Source organism: Aethalodelphis obliquidens, unplaced genomic scaffold, assembly GCF_003676395.1.
Source record: "Aethalodelphis obliquidens isolate GAN/ISIS:26980383/991018 unplaced genomic scaffold, ASM367639v1 scaffold118, whole genome shotgun sequence".
In the NCBI taxonomy this organism is placed as follows: Eukaryota; Metazoa; Chordata; class Mammalia; order Artiodactyla; family Delphinidae; genus Aethalodelphis; species Aethalodelphis obliquidens.
Genome location: NW_020838062.1, coordinates 607,703 through 622,931, shown reverse-complemented (window position 1 = coordinate 622,931; position 15,229 = coordinate 607,703). Strand labels below are relative to the sequence as shown.

Sequence of the window (15,229 nt, the reverse complement as noted above, 5' to 3'; positions counted from 1 at the left end):
TCGTTTGGAGGCCACCATTCAACCCACTACGGGCTGCCAAGGCCTGATTGCTGCTTTCATCAGCGCTCTGGTTACAGAGGTGCACGGGTTTGGAGTGGTCTCCTCCTACCTCCTAGCCCCATCCCTCTTGTTAAGTCCCTGTTCTTTTTACTGCATGACTTTGCAGAATGTAAGGTTTTTTCCAAAATGCGTATTGGCATTAGAACAGGAATGCTTGGTAGAGCACCTGACACCCAGTAAGTGCTGCGCACTGCCCGTTAATATCCTTTGCCCATTTTTCTCTGAATGTGCTCCACCGAGGGCCGGACACTGCCCTAGGTGCTCAGGGTACATCAGTGAACAAAGGAGGCCCAAATGCCCACTTTTATGGTGCTTCTCTTCCAGCAGGGGGAGACAAACAACGAAGACAACCCTGTGAGGTACATAGGACGTGGAAGGTGATGAGGCCTACGGAAAAGGAGAGAGCAGGGTGAGAGGGACGGGGACACGCTGGTTACACTCTCAACGGGGAGGCGACCAAGCAGATGCTTGCGTGTCTTGAGGCTGAGCAGGGAGCCCAGTGTGGCCAAATCAGGGTGTGTGGGCACGAGTCTTCGGCGGAGAGGCCGGGAGGTCAGAGGGGTCAGGCATGGCGTGGGGGCCACACAAGGCCTCAGAGGTCTGAGGCTTTGGGCCTTGGGCTTTGACCCCGGGGGAGGCGAGCGGCTGCCTGGACAGTGCTGAGGAGAGGAGTGCTGGCATCTGGGGGGTATATTTCACAAGGAGCACTTTGGCTGCCGTGTTGAGAACACACTAGAAGGAAGCAGGCTGAGAATCTGAGAGTCCAGCTGGAAGGCTCTGCAGCAACGCACAGCCCCAGGCTCGGAGGCTGGACAGGTTTCTGAAGGCCGAGCCCAGCAGGCTCTCCTGACAGCCTGGGATGAGAGAGCAGGGAGACGAGGATGACTGGAAAACGGAAGCTCACCTGTGGTGACACGAGCGTTTGCTGGGGATGGTATGTTCACAGCCTCGACTGTGCTCATAGTGTCACAGGTATAGACACGTGTGAAAACCCACCGCACTGCACACTTGGAACGTGTACAGATTACTACATGTCAATTATACCTCAATGAAGCTGTTGTTTTAAAGTGGGCAGGCGGGAGGATGAGTGTAAGGTTTCTGGGCAGGGCGTGTAGGATGGAGCTGCCGAGTGCTGCGATGAGGAAACCCGCGGGAGGAGCAGGTTCGGGGAAAGGGAGGTCTGTGTGGACGTGTGACATCTGCTGTGTCAGGACCAGTTACCAGTGAACATTTACCACCAACAGTCCATCCTTTCCCCTCCGCCACCTTCTCACCCTCCCCAGTCTCCGAACCTCCATGCTCTGTTTCTGGCCTTGGCTATTTTGAAAACCTCTCTTTCCCATATGACTGTCAGAATCTGTTTGTTATTGTACCAGCAAGTACAATTAAGACAAGACAAATAAATGAGAGGTAACACAATCATTTTTGCCGATGACGAGGCTATAGAGTTAGAAAACTATTAGAAATAAGACAATTCTATCTAGTAATGCGTACAAAATATGTAGAAGTCATTAGTCTATAAACAAACAAAACCAATTTAGAGGATATAATAGAAGGAAAGAGTGCATTTGTGACAGTGTATCAAAGGACACAATGATGAGAAATGAAATTCGTAGTCAAGTGACTATAAATCCCACACCTCGACGTCTCCCTTGGGGAATGAAGCATGAAGTTCTAACTTTTCTATCAGAAATGACTTAAACCCCACCCACGTAAGCCTGTGAATGTCTGTCCTCGTTGTGATCCTAAGCAAAATGGGAACGGCCCGGGGCAACTCTGGTTCACAGCCACGTGGAGTGCGGAGGTCCCCAAAGGACAATACGCGACTCACCAGCAGCCGAAGGTCCCACGCAGGTTTACGTGACTAAATTATCCTTAGGCTTTCAGCATGAGCAACTTCCTCATATTACATAAAAGTACCAAGTTTGCTTATTCATTGCTTGTCAAATGTAAGCATCGGTCTGCTAGTTTACCACAGTCACTGCCTGTATACCAACTGGGCCACACAACTGAGTAATGGCTTCAGTGGTTAAGGATATTCTTTTAGGTCTACATTATATAATTTGCAAAGTCCTGTGTGATTGGATTGTAATCTATTTCTGTATGAAATAATGTCCTGCATAAGATCTTTCGGGAAACCTGATGCACTTCATTCACACTTCCGTTTCCACATTTCTCCTCGATTGTTTATCATCATCGGCTTACGTTCCTGGGTGCCCCTGCCAGTCTGGGAGCTCCTTGTGGGCAGAGACCACCTCTTCTTAATTTCTGGGTCCCCCCAGTGCCTGACGCATGGGAACGCTCAGTACTCGGTAGATGAAAACACAAGATGCCGAGTGACAACAAAGACGCGTGTAGGACCCTTGACGTTCAGAAAATCTATATAGAAAGGGTAAGCTATTTTCTTCGGGTAAATGTCACAGATCCTAAAACACACCAATCAGTGTCTCAAAATAAAAACCTCAATCAAACAAATATGCATTCCTACCCGGCCCAGTTCCATTTTGCTAAGAGAGAACAAGGGGGAGAACAAGGGGGAGAAACACATCACAGTAAGTTCTGCCAGTGATGTCCCTGCAAACTTGACTTGTCACACAATTGTCATTACCTTTGTATATCATAAATGAATTGCTCTAAATGCCTGCAATTACAAGAATTTCTCCAAGTACAAATGGGTGACGGGAGATTATAGAATCTGTACAGAAATTGTCAACATTTTCTAAAAAACAATGGTTTTTTAAAAAGCCATGATAAATGCAGAAAAGGTGAAATTTATAGGACAAACAGTGCTCATCTATATTTTTTAATCAGAAAAGGAACACACCCCAGGTAACACTGCTTAGAACCCTGTAAAAATTCCCATTTCCTCTTTACTTGATATTCCAAATGCCGGAGCTACGCTAAAGGCATTCCCTCTGTGTGCTTCTCAAATCCCAAACTAAACAAGTGTATGTTCTCAAGCCCTGGAATCTGTCACTTTCCAAAAGACTACACATTTCAACCATTACGAAATTGCAAAAGGCTTTCATGCAAGCAAGCAGAGACCTTGAAACGAGAGGGCCAGCTTAAACGTGCATTTCCCCAGTGGGAAGAGAGAGCACACACACACTGGCGTGTGGCCAGCTGCCAGAGTGGAATAAACAAACCGAGGGCCAGACTGAGCACCGGGCCCTGCTGTTGCCCGACTACTTGTAGTGGGATTAAAGCTGCTGCTTACGCAAGACTGGCCTGGGACTGCAGGAAAACGTGCAAACCTTTACAGAGAGCAACCGCAAATATTGACTATTTAGAGCACTTAGAACAAATGGCTCAGTGGACATACTTCTGAGCCCTCACAAACAGGCTGGACTTTCCTTCTGAGCTTGGATGCAGTGAGGCTGGGAGAAGGGAAAGCCTGACTGTGCCTTTAATAAAATGTGCAGTCTTTTGCTTCAAAAATCACCCTTGCCATGTTGGACCGAGAAATGGCCAAATGACTGTACTATCCTTTGACAGATCAATTATCTTTACTTTAGAAGTAAAGACCTTCAGTAAAGAGCACTCTCATATTAGCTGACAAGTACATACACCTGAACAGAGAGTAGAAAATGTTCCTTTTCCTTAAAGGACCATCTCAGTCCAGTCGCTGGAAAGAACCTTCTTATGATGTCTAACAACTTACAATGATTAAAGAAAATCCTTGACAATCAAAACTCAGAAATTTTCCAGAGCTTTAAAATAGTTTACATCTTAGTAAAAATAAAAAATGTATTATTCATGTTGTCAGGAAAAATGTAAGTTTAACACCAATCAAAATAAATGGTTTAGTGGGTCTTCCCTGGTGGCACAGTGGTTAAGAATCTGCCTGCCAATGCAGGGGACACGGGTTTGAGCCCTGGTCTGGGAAGATCCCCCACGCCGCGGAGTAACTATGCCCGTGCGCCACAACTACCGAGCCTGTGCTCTAGAGCCCACGAGCCACAACTACTGAGCCCGTGAGCCACAACTACTGAAGCCCACGCTCCTAGAGCCCATGCTCCACAACAAGAGAAACCACTGCAATGAGAAGCCTGCGCACCGCAACAAAAGAGTAGCCCCCACTCGCTGCAAGTAGAGAAAGCCCGCGTGCAGCAACGAAGACCCAACGCAGCCAAAAATAATAAATTAATTAAATTAATTTAAAAAATAAATGGTTTAGTAATTAACAATTTTTAACTAAAGTTGTGTTTAAAAGCAAGTGTCACGGATGAATGGATAAAGAAGATGTGGCACATATATACAATGGAATATTACTCAGCCATAAAAAGAAACGAAATTGAGTTATTTGTAGTGAGGTGGATGGACCTAGAGTCTGTCATACAGAGTGAAGTAAGTCAGAAAGAGAAAAACAAATACCGTATGCTAACACATATATATGGAATCTAAAAAAAAAATGGTTATGAAGAACCTAGGGGCAGGATGGGAATAAAGACGCAGATCTACTAGAGAATGGACTTGAGGACACGGGGAAGGGGAAGGGTAAGCTGGGACGAAGCGAGAGAGTGGCATGGACATATATACACTACCAAACGTAAAAGAGATAGCTAGTGGGAAGCAGCCACATAGCACAGGGAGATCAGCTTGGTGCTTTGTGACCACCTAGAGGGGTGGGATAGGGAGGGTGAGAGGGAGGGAGACACAAGAGGGAAGAGATATGGGAACATATGTATATGTATAACTGATTCACTTTGTTATAAAGCAGAAACTAACACACCATTGTAAAGCAATTATACTCCAATAAAGATGTTTTAAAAAACCCATTAAAAACAGATGCTTAGTCAATAAAATAGTTGAGCCAAGTGGACTCAAAAAATAAAAAAATGAAAGCAAGTGTCATTTTTTAGTCTGCTATTTTTCCTTTCGTAATATTTTTGAAAAGCCACAAAAAAGAACGAAATAATGCCATTTGCAGCAACATGGATGGACCCAGAGATTGTCCATACTGAGTGAAATAAGACACAGAAAGACAAATATCATATGATATAGCTTGTAAGTGGAATCTTAAAAAAGGGTATAAACGAACTTAGTTACAAAACAGAAGTAGAGTCACAGATGTAGAAAATAAACTTATGGTCACCAGGGGGAAAGGTGGGGGGAGGGATAAACTGGGAGACTGGGAGTGACATATACACACTACTATATATAAAGTAGATAACTAATAAAGACCTACTGTATAGCACAGGGAACTCTACTCAGTACTCTGTGATGGCCTATATGGGAGAAGAATCTAAAAAAGAGTGGATACAGGTATATGTATAACAGATTCACTTTGCTGTACACCTGAAACTAACACTACATTGTAGATCAACTATACCCCAATAAAAATTTAAAATGAGATAAAAATTAATAAAAACGTACTACATAACATTATTTAAGTCCAGAAGTGGTACTCAGTCGACATCACTATAGTTCACGATGCTACTTCACTTACTTGTTGCTTGATTCTGGGGTTCCATCTAATGTAGTAATTCACCCAAAGTTCCAAGTGACGCATACTGGCAACTGGATATAAAACTCGATTGATTTCTTTAGTGTAGAAGGGATTTTTGAATTTGTCTTTATTACTGTTTATCAGCGACCATAAAGAAACAGTTCTTTCTGTAACTTTCTAGAGGAAAGAGAAAGTAGAAAGCCTAAGTAAAAACACACCCTGGTACACAAACCATTTTGCAGGTTGCGGCGATACAGCTGAGCATCAACTTGAATCACACATGTACATTATCCCCATAATAGCTCAAAAAGCCTTCTGCACCTGCGAGTGCCGAGCACCACTTCCCAATATTTGCATAGATAATGGCTTGAGAGCCACTGTTTCTGCCTGAAGAGAGAGGGGAAGGATGCTCTAACATTAAATGCAACTCACTGACCTAAGAAGACTATTCCTGGCTAGGGAAAACATTTATGAACAGATGGGCAGTACGCTCTTTTGAATTCAGCAGCAAGAAAAATTATCATAAGATCTCGCTGACTTTTTCCATTTTTGTGTTTGTTAGAACTACAAAATCTCAACCTGTATCTACTTGACAGCAGGCATCTAGACAAAGCGCTATGTTAATCAAACATCCAGATGTTTAATGCATCATGCCAGTATCCAGATATTTGAAACACGTGGATAACTGACTTCACTGAATCTTCAATTTTCAGTCTGGTGTCCATCATCTCATACAGATATTCACATCTTCACTGTTTTTTAATTATAGATTTTTACCCATTTTGATCCTAAGTAGAGGAAAATCAAAACTTGGGAAATAAAAGTACAAATATTAAAATTACTGAAGGCAGAATTGGAAACTCTTCCTAGTAATGACATCAAGAAGAAAGGACCAGTAAGCTAAAACTGGAAGCTGAAAAGAACAGCTTGAAATAGTGACTGAAGAAATTTTTTGAACATACACGTTTCGTGAATGTGAACGGTAATAACAGCAGCATAATTTTGCCTTCCTTGGGATCCACCTAAAACTTCACTTGTCCCTTTCTGATTCCACAGTCTACACTGCCTTGTGTTTATTGGCATGCTTGTTTTTATTTTTATACACACACACAGTTGATTTAAAGTCAAACAGCTTGACAAGGTTTGTTATGAAAACAGTAGCCTCTCCCCGTCTAGTTGTCTTCTTCTCACCCCCGTGAGAAACACCCTTTTCTTGTTACTTGTTGACTATAAAGTTACAGGCATTAACTGCTGACACTGCCACAGCGAGAACGTTCCTCCCCATCCTGCTGTGCTCACACCTTCTACCCTGCCTCAGACCCCCAGTTTACAGCGTTGCTCTGGTTAGATCCATGTTTAGGGTTTAGATTGCTATGACTCAGCAAATGCTATTCCCAGGTAAGTCATGTCTTTTCTACTCTGATTTCTTTTCCTGTTCAATTTCTGTTTTTGTTTTCCTTTAATTTAACAGCTGTCTATTCTGCTTGCTTACTTCTCTTGGCATCTATCACTCATTCAACCCCAAACTCTTCCTCCAATGTCTTTAAAACTCTGATCAGGACACTCAGCACATCTGGAGTCCCCAGGTGCATCCTGGGAGGAAGGAGCTGCCCCGGCCGCCCCCGCGCCACGCACCCAGCTCTCGTTCAGGAAGTCTCTTCTGTTTCGCCCTCTGAGGCTTCCCTCTGGCCTCTCTGTGCTGGAGCTCCTAGCTTCCTGAACTCCATGCAGTCTTCTTTCTTGATGCCACGTGTGTCTGAGGACACGTTTGGTCTACTTCACATCTGGTTGACAGTTGGGTGGCGAGAGGATTCTAGGTTGAAACCATTTTCCTTTAAAATTCGGAAGGCAATGCTCCGCTGACTTCTACTTTCCAATATTGCTGCTGAAGAATTCAGTCTTCCTTATTTCTGTTTCTTTGCAAATAACCTACTCTTCTTCTCTTTGGGAGCCTGATCTCCTAGTTTTCTTATCTCCATTTCCTACCTGTCTCTATGCCCTACTTTTTGGGAGACTTTCACCCTCATCTTACAACTCTTCTGCTGAATTTTAGATTTCTATTGATAGCACATTTTTTTTAATTAATTAATTTCTTTTTGGCTGCGTTGGGTCTTTGTTCCTGCGTGCAGGCTTTCTCTAGTTGTGGTGAGTGGGGGCTACTCTTTGTTGCAGCGCACCAGCTTCTCATTGCGGTGGCTTCTCTTGTTGCAGAGCACGGGCTCTAGGCACAAGGGCTTCAGTAGTTGTGGTGCACGGGCTTAGTTGCTCCGCGGCATGTGGGATCCTCCCCGTCCAGGGCTCAAACCCGTGTTCCCTGCATTGGCAGGTGGATTCTTAACCACTGCACCACCAGGGAAGTCCCTTATAGCATGTTTTTAATTTCAAGTTTTCTTATCTCTAAACGTTCTTTCTAAATAATATCCTGTTATTATTTCATGGTACCAATATTTTCCTATCTTTCTTGGGATATTAACTGATAGCTTCCTGTCTAGGTTTCTCCCCACCCTACATGGTAACTATTTTCTCCACGCTGTTTTATTTCCCTCCTGCTTGTTGCTATTATGTAAGCTCTGAAGTCATGCGGCTTGGCAACTTGAGCTTCACCATGGGGAACCCTAGCTGTTGGTAATCTTCAGGTCCTTCTTCTTGGGCTAGTCAGTTTCTCTAGAGATGATTCCTTCTTTTTTTTTTTTTTTCCAAATTGAAGTGTCGTTCACGTACCATAAAATTCACCCTTTTAAAGTCTACAATTCACTGGCTTTTAGTACTTTCCCAATGTTGTCCAACTGCCACCTCTATGAAGCTCTAAGACATTTTCATCATCCCCAAGGGAAACCCTGTACACATTAAGAAGTCACTCCCCATTCTCCCCTCCCTCCAGCCCGTCAACCACAAATCTGCTTTCTGTCTCTATGGACTTGTTTTTCTGGAAGTTTCATATAGACGAAATCATACAATATGTGCCTTTTTTGTGTCTGGCTCCTTTCACTTAGCATGTTTTCAAGGTTCATCCATTTGTGGCATGGCTCAGAACGTCATTCCTTTTGATGGCTGAATAATATTCCACTGAATGGATAGACCACATTTAGTTCATCTATTCATCAGCTGATGGACAGTGGGGTTGTTGACGTCTTTTAGCTATTCTGAGTAGGGCTGCCGTGAACATCTGTGTCTAAGTTTTTGTTTCAACCCCTGTTTTCATTCCTCTTGGGTACATGCCACTAGCAACATCCAAGGGTTCCATTTCCTCCCCATCCTTGCCAACAGGCTCTCACCTGAAAGATAAGGACCTGCTGCCAGAATGCTGGGAGTGAGCAGGCGGCATGGGCTGGGCCTTTCACAGACCAGCTCTTCCCATTCACCTCATCCCCTGAGGACACTCAGGTCCCCAGCCCGGATACCTACTCTCACCCTCTCTCGAGAAGAAACCTCTGTCCTTAACTCCAGAGACAAGTGGAGGTGATCTGGGGAAGCTACCTGCTCATTCTAAACAGACCCTCAGGTTATCTTTTTTGTTTTTTCCCTTCAGGTTATCGTACCCTTCCCTCTTTGTCCCATACGCTGGTACACCCTTGCCCCAGAACCCCTGAGTCATATGGGGTTGCTGTGATGCAAAGTGGCCTGGTTCTTGGCTTCCCCACTGCTGGTTTGCGAGTCACTTTTCTCAAGTAAAGTTATTTCCCACTTATCTACTTAGTTTCCAGCTTCCAAGTTTGTTGCTGTGTCTCCTTCCTTATTTCCCCCTGTTCTTGTGGGTTTATGCCTTTTAAAAAAAAATTTCCCTTATTGACATTTTTATGGCATTTTGGGAGGGTGACCTTGCATGCCTTTAACAGCCATTCCTACTCTAATAGCTAAGATATGGAAGCAACCTAACTGTCCATCAACAGATGACTGGATAAAGAAGATGTGCTAGGGGCTTCCCTGGTGGCACAGTGGTTAAGAATCCACCTGCCAATGCAGGGGACACGGGTTCGATCCCTGGCCCGGTAAGATCCCACATGCCGTGGAGCAACGAAGCCTGTGCGCCACAACTACTGAGCCTGCACTCTAGAGCCGGTGAGCCACAACTACTGAGTCCGCGTGCCACAACTACTAAAGCCCGCGCACCTAGAGCCTGTGCTCCGCAACAAGAGAAGCCACTGCAATGAGAAGCCCGTGCACTGCAATGAAGAGTAGCCCCCGCTCGCCACAACTAGAGAAAAGCCCGCATGTAGCAACGAAGACTCAATGCAGCCAAAAATAAAATAAATAAAAATAAATTTTAAAAAAAGAAGAAGATGTGCTATGTATATACAATGGAATATTACTCAGCCATTAAAGAATGAAATAATGCCATTTGCAGCAACACGGATGGACCTGGAGGGTATTATACTAAGTGAAATAAGTCAGACAGAGAATGACAAATACTGTATGTGTCCACTTATGTGAGGAATCTATAAAGCAAAAGTGAGCAAATGTAACAAAACAGAAACAGACTCACCAATATAGAGAACGAACTAGTGGTTACTAGCGGGGAGAGGGAAGGTGGGAGGGGCAAGATAGGGGTGGGGGATTAAGACGTACAAACTACTAGGTATAAAATAAACAAGCTATAAGGATATGTAGCACAGGGAAATATAGCTGTTATTTTGTAATAACTTTAAATGGAGTATAATCTATAAAACTATTGAATCACTGTGTTGTACACCTGAAACTTATACAATATTGTAATCATCTATACCTCAACAAAAAAGTCATTCCTACTCCCTGAAGGCAAAGTCAATGTCTTACCCCTGAAATAAACACGATACACTCAATAACCCCTGGTTGAAGTGAAAACGCCCAAGCTTGGGGTACAGAATGAGAAACTTTGCATTAACCACAAACCAAGCTATCAAATTCTTTGTTATTTCACAGCAGACTAAACACGTTTTGGTGAGTCTTTAGCTCAAAAGATGTTAAAGATGTTAAAACACTCACCTGTTTCTCTCGAGCGGACTCACAGTTGTATAAGAAAGTACCAAAGCGGCAACTGTACAGATGATCCAAAATTATAATCAAAAACCGTTCATTGAACTCAAAAGCTGTAGGGAACTAGACGAAAACAAACAAGCAAACAACGCATGAAAACTTGGGGCTGATCTCACACAGAGCCGAAAAGAGGTGCATAAATGCTCCAGGAGGACAGCTGAGGCTGTGGTCTGCAGCGTGCTACAGCTCACCTGTTGGTGCTTTGCACAGGGCTGAAGAGCTTAACTGAGCGTCAAGTAAAGGAACAAAGAGGGAAAAAGGGAAAATAAGCCCATTTTCTGGGCTCTCCTGAGCGTACAGGACACACAGGATGGTTTAATTATTTACGGTAGTCTAAGGTAGCAGACTCGCCTACACACAAATGCCAGTGTAGGATGAACTGGAAAAGACGACTTGCTATTGTCAATTATGCGGCTCCTCCACCAGCAGAGAGAGTACAGTTAAATAGTAAAATTTTAAAACGTTATTATGAAAAATCCCAGTCAATATAAATAGTAGTGAGAATAAAAAAAGTGAACCCCGTGTACCCATCACCTGGCTTCAACAGTTATCCGCACGTGGCCAAACTTGTTGCATCTCTATCCCTACCCTGTGTTACTCTGAGGCAAATCCCAGATATTACATCAAAATATTTCAACATTAAGTCAGATGTATTTTCATCCTAATATCTCTTACCTGTTTTGACATCTGCCATACACAATCAACAAACTGGAGAAAAATAGGAGATCGGTCAGCGTCGGCGTGGTTTTTATCACCATGACCTATTCTCTGAAAGGAAGTGATGATTTGTTTTAATCTCTGGGTACAAAACTGAGGAAGCATATTACTCACAAAGTGTGACAATCACAACTCGGCAATCTGCATTCTAAACGCCAAGCTTCCCAGAGAGTGAATAGTATCTTTTTTTCCCATGGCAATACAGAAAATAACGTATGGTTTCAAAATAATGGAAATTAAGTATATAAACTTCTATAATATATCAATACAAACTGAGAAAGCATCATGATGCTATGTGAACGTGACAACTATTTTATCCGATTGGAATTTTGTACAAGTCGTGGGCAGCTGCAGGTAGAGTTAAGTTACCAGTTGCTAAGGGACCAATCCCAAAGTTTCAAGTCTTGCAACCATGTCCAAAAGGGTGTGATTATTATAATTAAAAGTTCTTTAAAAAAAAAAGGTTCTTTCTCAAAAACAAGACAAAAACCTCACCATTTATTCATTTACTAAACAATGACTCTTTCTACTTGACGATGCTATTCACACTACTTGTGAAATTCAGATGAAGGCTACAAGGCTACACAGCAGTGTTTCTGAAACTGTCTATGGATTCTCTTCATGAGAACCATGTGGGGAACTTGTTCAAAATGCTTATTCAAAGGGTGCCTGGAAACAAGACACCCTTTTAATAGGAAATTTAATTTTAATAGGCTCTTTAGGAAAATAGGAAATATGAATTTTAATAGGTTCTTTTGGTTTTCAAAATGTCTATCAGAGAATAGTAAAAGCCTCAACCAAAAGTCTAGCATTTCTACAAAATATTTGGCTCTAATAGTTATAATATTAGTTGAGAAAGGAGTATCTTCCTTCTTTTGCACAATTTCAATTTAAACACTTTTTGTATTATTTTCAAGCAAAACTATTAATAGTGCAGATGGACAAACATGTCTCCTAAAAAGACTGGCTAAACCCAAGGCGTCACACATTTTCAAACCTGCAGAGTGTTTTTCATTACACTCCTCAGATTTTCTTTTTAAAAGGAAATCACTGGTTTCACAAATAGTTTTTTTAATCCCAGATGGTGGTGATCAGACATTTAAAAAACTAGCTTCATTGTTTACTTACAGATGCGAATTTGTGTCCAAAACTGATCCATTCTTTTTGGACCAATATTTCAAAGCCCTCGATGCTCCGGTAATAACTGTCCAACATCAGCATGGCCAGGGATGTCAGCTGGGCAGTCCTGTCCCATCCGTCGCTGCAGTGCACCACCACCGAGCTCTTCCCTGAAGAAACCCTGTCTGCGACCTGGATGGCTCCCGTCAAAACGAGCTGCCAAAGAAAAACATGCGAGTCAGTAGCGAGCTGGAAGGGACTGCTTGAATTTGAACTGATAGCTTTTAGCCCTAGTTAAAGTTCGTTTTAAAATACTATTAATGTCTAGAACAGAAAGAGTTCTGAAAACGGAAGGCCAGAAGCTGCAGGGTCTGTTGCTTTTCCTCTAAAGAAACTGCCTTCGAATGCAAGTAGGTATTAAAAAACAAGACAAATACACGAAAACCAAACCGCATTTCAAGCTTTCTTTCACACATGTGATTGTACGAGTTCACTAGGGCTGTCGTAACAAAGTCACACAGACTGGGTGGCTTAAATGACAGAAATGTATTATCTCCCAGTTCTGGAGGCTGGAAGTCCAAGATCAAGGTGTGGGCAGGGTCATGTTCCCTCTGAAGGCTCTAGGGAAGGACCCGATCCAGGCCCATCTCAAAGCTTCTGGTAGTTCCTTGCCTTCTGGCAGCATAACTCCAATCTTCAGATGGTATTTTCCCTGAGCATGTATCTGTGTCCAAATTTCCCCTTTTCATAAGGACACCAGCCTTATCGAATGAAGGGTCCACCCTACTCCAGTCAGACCTCATCTTAACCAATCACATCTGCAGTGACCCTGTTTGCAAATAAGGTCACACCCTAAGGTACTGGGGGTCAGGACGTCAACATATAAACTTTGGGAGGACACAATGCAACCAATAACAGTGATCACGTTAGAAAAATCACTGGCCCAAGAGGTCCAGTCTAGACCTTAAAGGCATGATACAATGGAAATCACCTTCTGGCCTTTAAATCGACAAGATATGAACCCTTATGTGGCTCATAAATTGCGGAATCCTCACCTGAAGATAAACTGACAGCCTCTAGTAGAAATCTGAGACCTAGCAGTGACTAAATGTATGCGTACGAAGAGCTACTGCTCTGATGGCATTTTTTGATGATTTAAGTATTTACAGAAGTACACTTTACAAACAGTAGAATTTACCTGTAAGTGTACACTTCGATATGGTTTAATACACTTATACAGTTTTGCGACCATCACCACCATCCAGTGGCAGAGCAGTTCTATTACCCAAGATAGTTCCGGGTGCCAATCTCTGTTCCCACCCTCAGCCCCAGACAACCAATGATTTGCTTTCTGTCTCTACAGTTTTGCCTTTACTAGAAATTTCACAGAAATGGAATTCTACAGTAGCTGGTCTTTTATGCCTGGCTTCTTTCACTCAGCATAATGTTTTTGAGGTTCATCCATGTTGTAGCCTGTACTGGTTAGGCTCCATGACCAAAGGGCTGGGTTTGAAACCTCATTCTATTTTTAACATGTCTCACCTTGAGCCAATCACATAACTGTGGTTCTTTTCTTGCTCAAGTGAGGAGTGAATGGTACCCCCAACCAGTATATTCACCTTTTCAGACCTGTGTAGTTATTTCCTTTAAAAAATTAAACACACCTATGCAGTGGTTAAGAATCCATCTGCCAATGCAGGGGACACGGGTTCGAGCCCTGGTCCAGGAAGATCCCACATGCCGCGGAGCAACTAAGCCCGTGAGCCACAACTACTGAGCCCACACGCTGCAATTAGTGAAGCCTGTGAGCTCTACAGCCCGTGCTCTGCAACAAGAGAAGTGACCGCAATGAGAAGCCCCGCGCACCGCAACAAAGAGCAGCCCCCGCTCATCACAAGTAGAGAAAGCCCGCGCGCAGCAACAAAGACCCAAAGCAGCCAAAAAATAAATTAATAATAATAAAAAAAAATTAAACCCACCTAAACTGTATCTTTTTGCTTTGTCTACAAAAGCCCTTGAAGAGCCATTCTCAAAATCTACAGAAAAGTTATAAAGGTACTACAGAAGGTTCCCATATACTCGACCCAATTTCCCCTATTATTGACATCTTAGAATAGTATGGTACATCTGTCACAACTATGAACCAATATAGATATATTATTAAATTATTAATAAACTTAATTTTAATGAAGGCCATGCTTTATTCAGATTTCCTTAGTTTTTACCTAATGTTCTCTTATTCTAGTCCAGAATCCTATCCACGATACCATATTACATTTAGTTGTCACAATTAGATTTTTTGCAATTCATTTTTGAGGATGATAAACTATGAAAAAAAACCCGAAAGTTCTAGAGACTGACTAAAATTATAACTCCTGTCAAGTTGGAAAATAAATTTTGACTAGAAAACACTCTATCTTCAGAATCCACCTATTTAAGGTTGGCTTTTTGTTTGTTTATAGAACTAAATGGTGGCTTCTAAAATTGTTAGTTCCCTCACATAACTTCAAGTACTTTTTTTTTTAATTATTATTTATTTTATCTATTTATTTTTGGCTGTGTTGGGTCTTTGTTGCTGCGCATGGGCTTTCTCTAGTTGCAGCGAGCGGGGGCTACTCTTCGTTGCGGTGCATGGGCTTCTCATTGCAGTGGCTTCTCTTGTTGTGGAGCATGGGCTCTAGGCGTGCAGGCTTCAGTAGTTGTGGCACAAGGGCTCAGTAGTTGTGACTCATGGGCTCTAGAACGCAGGCTCAGTAGTTGTGGCACGCGGGCTTAGTTGCTCCACGGCATGTGGGATCTTCCCGGGCCAGGGATCGAACCTCTGTCCCCTGCATTGGCAGGCGGATTCTTAACCACTGCGCCACCAGAGAA

General features: G+C 42.9%; 1 protein-coding gene across 7 annotated transcripts in view; it reads right to left on the bottom strand.

Annotated features, from left to right (window-relative positions):
- The window catches only part of MTM1 (myotubularin 1), a 98,236-nt gene that overhangs the window by 3,816 nt on the left and 79,191 nt on the right, over window positions 1–15,229 (bottom strand). For all 7 annotated transcript variants that reach the window (XM_027097909.1, XM_027097905.1, XM_027097911.1 and 4 more), the window contains 4 exons: window positions 12,368–12,574; window positions 11,198–11,290; window positions 10,472–10,585; window positions 5,510–5,686 (listed from right to left, as the gene is read on the bottom strand). In XM_027097909.1, coding sequence (XP_026953710.1) covers window positions 5,510–5,686; window positions 10,472–10,585; window positions 11,198–11,290; window positions 12,368–12,574 — 591 coding nt within the window. The remainder of the gene's footprint in view (window positions 1–5,509; window positions 5,687–10,471; window positions 10,586–11,197; window positions 11,291–12,367; window positions 12,575–15,229) is intronic.